Source organism: Gossypium arboreum, chromosome 9 (genome assembly GCF_025698485.1).
Source record: "Gossypium arboreum isolate Shixiya-1 chromosome 9, ASM2569848v2, whole genome shotgun sequence".
In the NCBI taxonomy this organism is placed as follows: Eukaryota; Viridiplantae; Streptophyta; class Magnoliopsida; order Malvales; family Malvaceae; genus Gossypium; species Gossypium arboreum.
In genome coordinates this window covers 86083016-86087764 of record NC_069078.1, presented here as the reverse complement: position 1 = coordinate 86087764, position 4749 = coordinate 86083016, and the positions used below count along the sequence as shown (strand labels likewise).

At 32.1% G+C, this 4749-nt stretch overlaps 1 protein-coding gene across 1 annotated transcript; it reads right to left on the bottom strand.

The window, feature by feature from the left end:
• Positions 1 to 1232: 1232 nt before the first annotated feature.
• LOC108454918 (EP1-like glycoprotein 3) lies at positions 1233 to 3707 on the bottom strand. The gene is made up of 2 exons (XM_017753550.2): positions 3004 to 3707; positions 1233 to 2560 (listed from the first exon to the last, which is right to left on the bottom strand). The coding sequence occupies exons 1-2, from the start codon at positions 3424 to 3426 to the stop codon at positions 1562 to 1564; spliced, it is 1422 nt and encodes a 473-aa protein (XP_017609039.1). The 5' UTR covers positions 3427 to 3707; the 3' UTR covers positions 1233 to 1561.
• Positions 3708 to 4749: the final 1042 nt, after the last annotated feature.

The window sequence follows — 4749 nt, the reverse complement described above, 5'->3', positions numbered from 1 at the left end:
CCCAAAACTGTTTTGATGTAAAATATTAATAACCAAATTTATAACACCAATTCACACCTTATTCCTATTCAAATTTCATTTAAACTCAAATTTAACTATTAAATTTTCAACATATTTTCTTAATTCCGAATTTTCCTCAATTTAGTCCCTAAAACACAAACTTATAGTTTACTTTGCAATTCAATCCTTATTTCATTTCTAACTTGAATTCCTATCAATTTAACCCTAATTCATCTTTTTATTCAACATGAACAATATTTAGAAATCTAATAACTTTCAAAATATCAACTTAATTTCATCAAAACTTTGTTCTAAAGCTTTTAAAACATCAAAATTAAGAGAAAAGGACTAAATTTAGCTTGCCAAATAAGTTTGAAGCTTCAAAATCTCAATTTTCCCTTTTTCTTTTCTTTCCCTTTTCTTCCCCTGTTTTTCGAATGCTCTCTGTTTCTTATTCTTCTGTGTTTCTTTTTATTCTTTTCTTCATTTGTTTTATATACATATATATATAATATTATTTAATAATAGTAGTTAATAATAATTTATAATTTATAATTCAATAATAATCTAGAGAAATTTTAGATTTTTTCTTTGTTTGCCGCCTCAACTATACTAAATTGTCTATTTTCCATTTTGGTCCTCTTCATTTTCTTTTAATTTACAATTTAACTTTCATCCTTTATTCAATTTAATTCTTTTTACTAATTACTCTAAATTAAGCTAAATTTACTTAATTAAAACCTAATTAAACACACTACTAGACTCATAAATATTTTTTTAATAATTATTTTCGAACTTATTTTACTAAGACAGAGGCCCGATAACACACTTTTCTGGTGCCCACGGATTTTGGGTCGTTACATGGCAGGCAAAGCTTGGGGACAAACTTTGTCAAAAATTTTGGGAGATAAGGAAAAAACAGTGGTTGCAAGAACCAACCAAAGAAATGCGTGAAGAAGCAAGTTAAAGCGGCAAGCCATGAAAAGTACGTAAGTAGGCTTTTAAATTTGATTGATTTGGATAGCTTTAAGGTTTATATTGTGGCTATTGGGGGTGGTGGGTGTCGATATTTATAGGTGGTGAGCTTTCAATTGCATGGATTTGTTGTTAGATTTGAATTTCTGCCATAATTGAACTTGTCCATATAATAACTAGCTTTTGTTTACCAGCTTCAGGAAGTTGGCCATTCAGACAGGCGACGTTGAGTGCTACGTTTAAGATCAGAGAAGAAATTTTGAACCTTGAATTTATTTGATGAACACCTCTGTATAAAACTCCGCAAGTAAAATTATAGCTACAATCCGACTCGTAACATCTTTGTATAAAAACTCAACATGAGACTCAGCAAATAAAATCTAAATCTGAGCCACAGCTCAACCTATAAACACCTCTACACTGTTCTGGTATAATTGATACAACTCTCAAGTGTTTTGGGTATAATTGAAGAACTCTGTCTATCAACAAAATCCAAAAAAAAAAAAATACAAATTTGTATTTTCTTGTCTTTGTTAACACGAAAGAATTAAACTGTAGAACCGGAATTATCATTGAGAAATTCGTATTATAAGTTGTTTCTTCTTTTTTGAATCAAATGGTAAGCAAGCCCTCCCACAACCAGTATGATCACTAAACCATCAACAACTCCCACCACAATCAACACCCATTTTTCCACACTAGTTTCCTTGTGATCGTATCGTGTTCCTTTTGGAACCTTAACCATATAACTTGTTCCGGTTCCCGTTTCAACCTGTTTAATGCCTGCAACCAGCCTGAAAATCGAGCATTCTCGAAATATTTTAGCCCCGTTTCCAGAGGAATATAACGCGGCAACACATTTACAGTCATCTAAGCACAAATTTGCACATGCTGTCTTGCTAACAATAACCCTTGTGGAAGCATCTCTTAGTACAGTATTGACACCATTTAATTCAAGCATCTCCACTTGAGTACCATTGCAAAACTGTGCTGAACTTGATGTTCCCTCGCTGCAATTAGAAACCATGTGTTTTTCCTTAGTTGCGAGCCGAATGCAAGAGCAAGCATTGGAGAATGTACATATCCCATAAGGTTTACAAGCTAAAGGAAAGTCACATTTGGAGTTGAGAACTTGAAATGAAGCTTCAAAACTTTGTTTTTTAGGTGAGTAAGAGTATAGTCCTAAATTCCCTGTCTCATTTCCCAGTGCTAAAAACCTCACGCTCAGGGGCTGAACCGATCTCCACCACGATGGAATCTGCGCCATTTTTCTATGTTCATCATTGAATAACACTAACCCTTTAGAACCCAATTCAAGGAATGAGATATTTTTGTTGTTGGGAGGCTTAAATTCCCAGTAAGAGTACTTCAACTTACCAGAATTGAGGTGAAGAGCAAGCTTGTTGTGTTGGATTTCAAATGTGTAGAATGAAGTTGAGTTTCTTGGATATGAAGTTAACTGAGTGGCTAGGTCTAGTCTTTGTCCCCAAAGCATTACATCAGTTGGGAAATTGAAACTCTGCCATTTTATTTGGTCGAAAACATCCACAAGTACGAGATTACCTGTCTTCAGGATTCTTAATCTCTACACCGGCAGCAGAAATACAAAAACATTAATCACTTAAGTTTCACTACACAAGTTCATTTTAAAAAGTTCTAGACAATGTTACTTAAACTCGAGTGAGATTTGGAGTGTTCGAAACAATCAATGGGTCAGGGCTCATGCCTGTCATATTAAAGGATTTTCCTTTTTTATCATTCACATCTCTAGGGTTTATTTCTTGTTTCACAAGAAATTATGTTTCAATATTCACTATTCTATCAATGAACATAAAACCTTTCAAATAGGAAAGTCAATTAGTAGTCCTAAATTTGCCATTGGTGAGAATGTACATGACCATTATTCCAATAAGGGTATATTCAGTTTTTCCTTAAAACCCATATACTCCTATCCAAATTCGAATATTCATCAAACATGACTGTCAAAACACGAGTATTTAAAAAAAAGCTCAAGATCTTAAGTTTTACCTCCACACCTTGTCCAGAAGTGCCGGTCCGCCATCCGACTTGATCTTCGGCACCCTTCAACAGTAAATCCCCATCTTCAGTAAGCTCAAGTACGCATGTATCCATGGTGTAAAACTGGGAGTGATGTCCAGAATTCCATACTTTGACATCCCCTAAAAAAACTTCCAAGGAGCATGAATATCCCCCTTTGTTAGCTTCAGCACTCAATGCAACTCTAAATTTTGGTTCCACCTGACCATTACCATCATCCATCAAGAAAGCTCTCCCAGTGAACCCATCACTATATTCCAATGGCACCGCAAGGCTTATCTCGTGACCAACATGAATGGAGGAGCCCCAGTCACAACATCCATCATTCACCAACAAAATCAACAAAACACTACAAAAATAGAAACTAAATTCTGGGACTTTGATGCTTTTCATTTTCTGTATCTCAGAATGCTATAAAAATCCCTTCTTTCTCCTGAAAAGATTGAAGCAATGAAAGGAAAAGAAAAAGTTGATAATGGCCACATGGGAGTGAGAGTAATGATACTAATAAGAACTTTTGCAGGTTCCACCCCACTTACAAAAATGGCCAAAGCTTTCATTTTCTGAGGGACACTGTTTATTTTGTGATGGTAGAAGGATTGTTAATTACCCAGTTTTTTTATTTTCTTTGGTGTTTTTGGGGGGCTAATTAATTAAAGTAGCACAAAAAAAGTAAAGCAACAGAGGTTGTGCACAGGCTGTGCCATGTGAAGCCATTGAAGGTATTTTATTATCTGAAAAATTAATGTAATTAAAGCATTTCAGGTGCCAACCAGCAAATTTCGGCCAATCCATCTATCAACTATAGTCAGTATTTTTTTTTTTTAACCTTATTTTCAGTTGTTACTATAGAAACCTGCTCCTCCACTTGGAAGACAAGAATCTTACTAGAAAATTAAATTACAGATTTTGTGGATTTTTTTATATAAAAATAAAACATAAATTCATTAAACTTAAACAGATTAAATTAGCATAACACTGAACAATATATTGGTGATATGATTTCAAATAGAACATTATCATGGCTTTAAATACCAGTGTAACAAGATATTAGAAAGTGGGTCCTAATCTTAATTAGGTTGCTGGGTAAAATTGATTGGTTTCACATTTAACTTTGATGAGTATATTAATATCTATTTTTAAAAAGAGTTTAGGAGTATAATTATAGATAGTATAATATAAATTATTTTAATAAAAAAACAACGGATTAAAATAAGATACATTTTAATCATGATGTGATTTAAAATCTGAATAATTTAAAGAAGTCACGTATAATATTTACGTATAATGGGACTTGAACTTAAATACAAGATCTCGAGACCTTAACTTTTATTAATAATATGAAAGTCTCCTAGCTAAAAATATATTAATGTTATATAATTGCTTTTTTTTTTAATTACATACTCTTATAAGATACTTGTCAATTCCTAACCATATTTATGGAGTTTAAAAACTCCACTAGCATTGTATCAAATATTTCCTAATATCATTATATATTATTATAAATTTAGTTTTTATATGATATAAAATACATAAGCTAAAAAATATAATATTATAATATATATATATATAACATGATTAAAAATTAATCAAACTTGAATCTTAAATGTTGAAACTGAAACCCGACTCATATTTTAAACAATCATAAAACTTTACATTTTAACCCAATTATTTTACACTTGGTGTAAGATTTTGAATTTAATTGAGTAAGAAAGG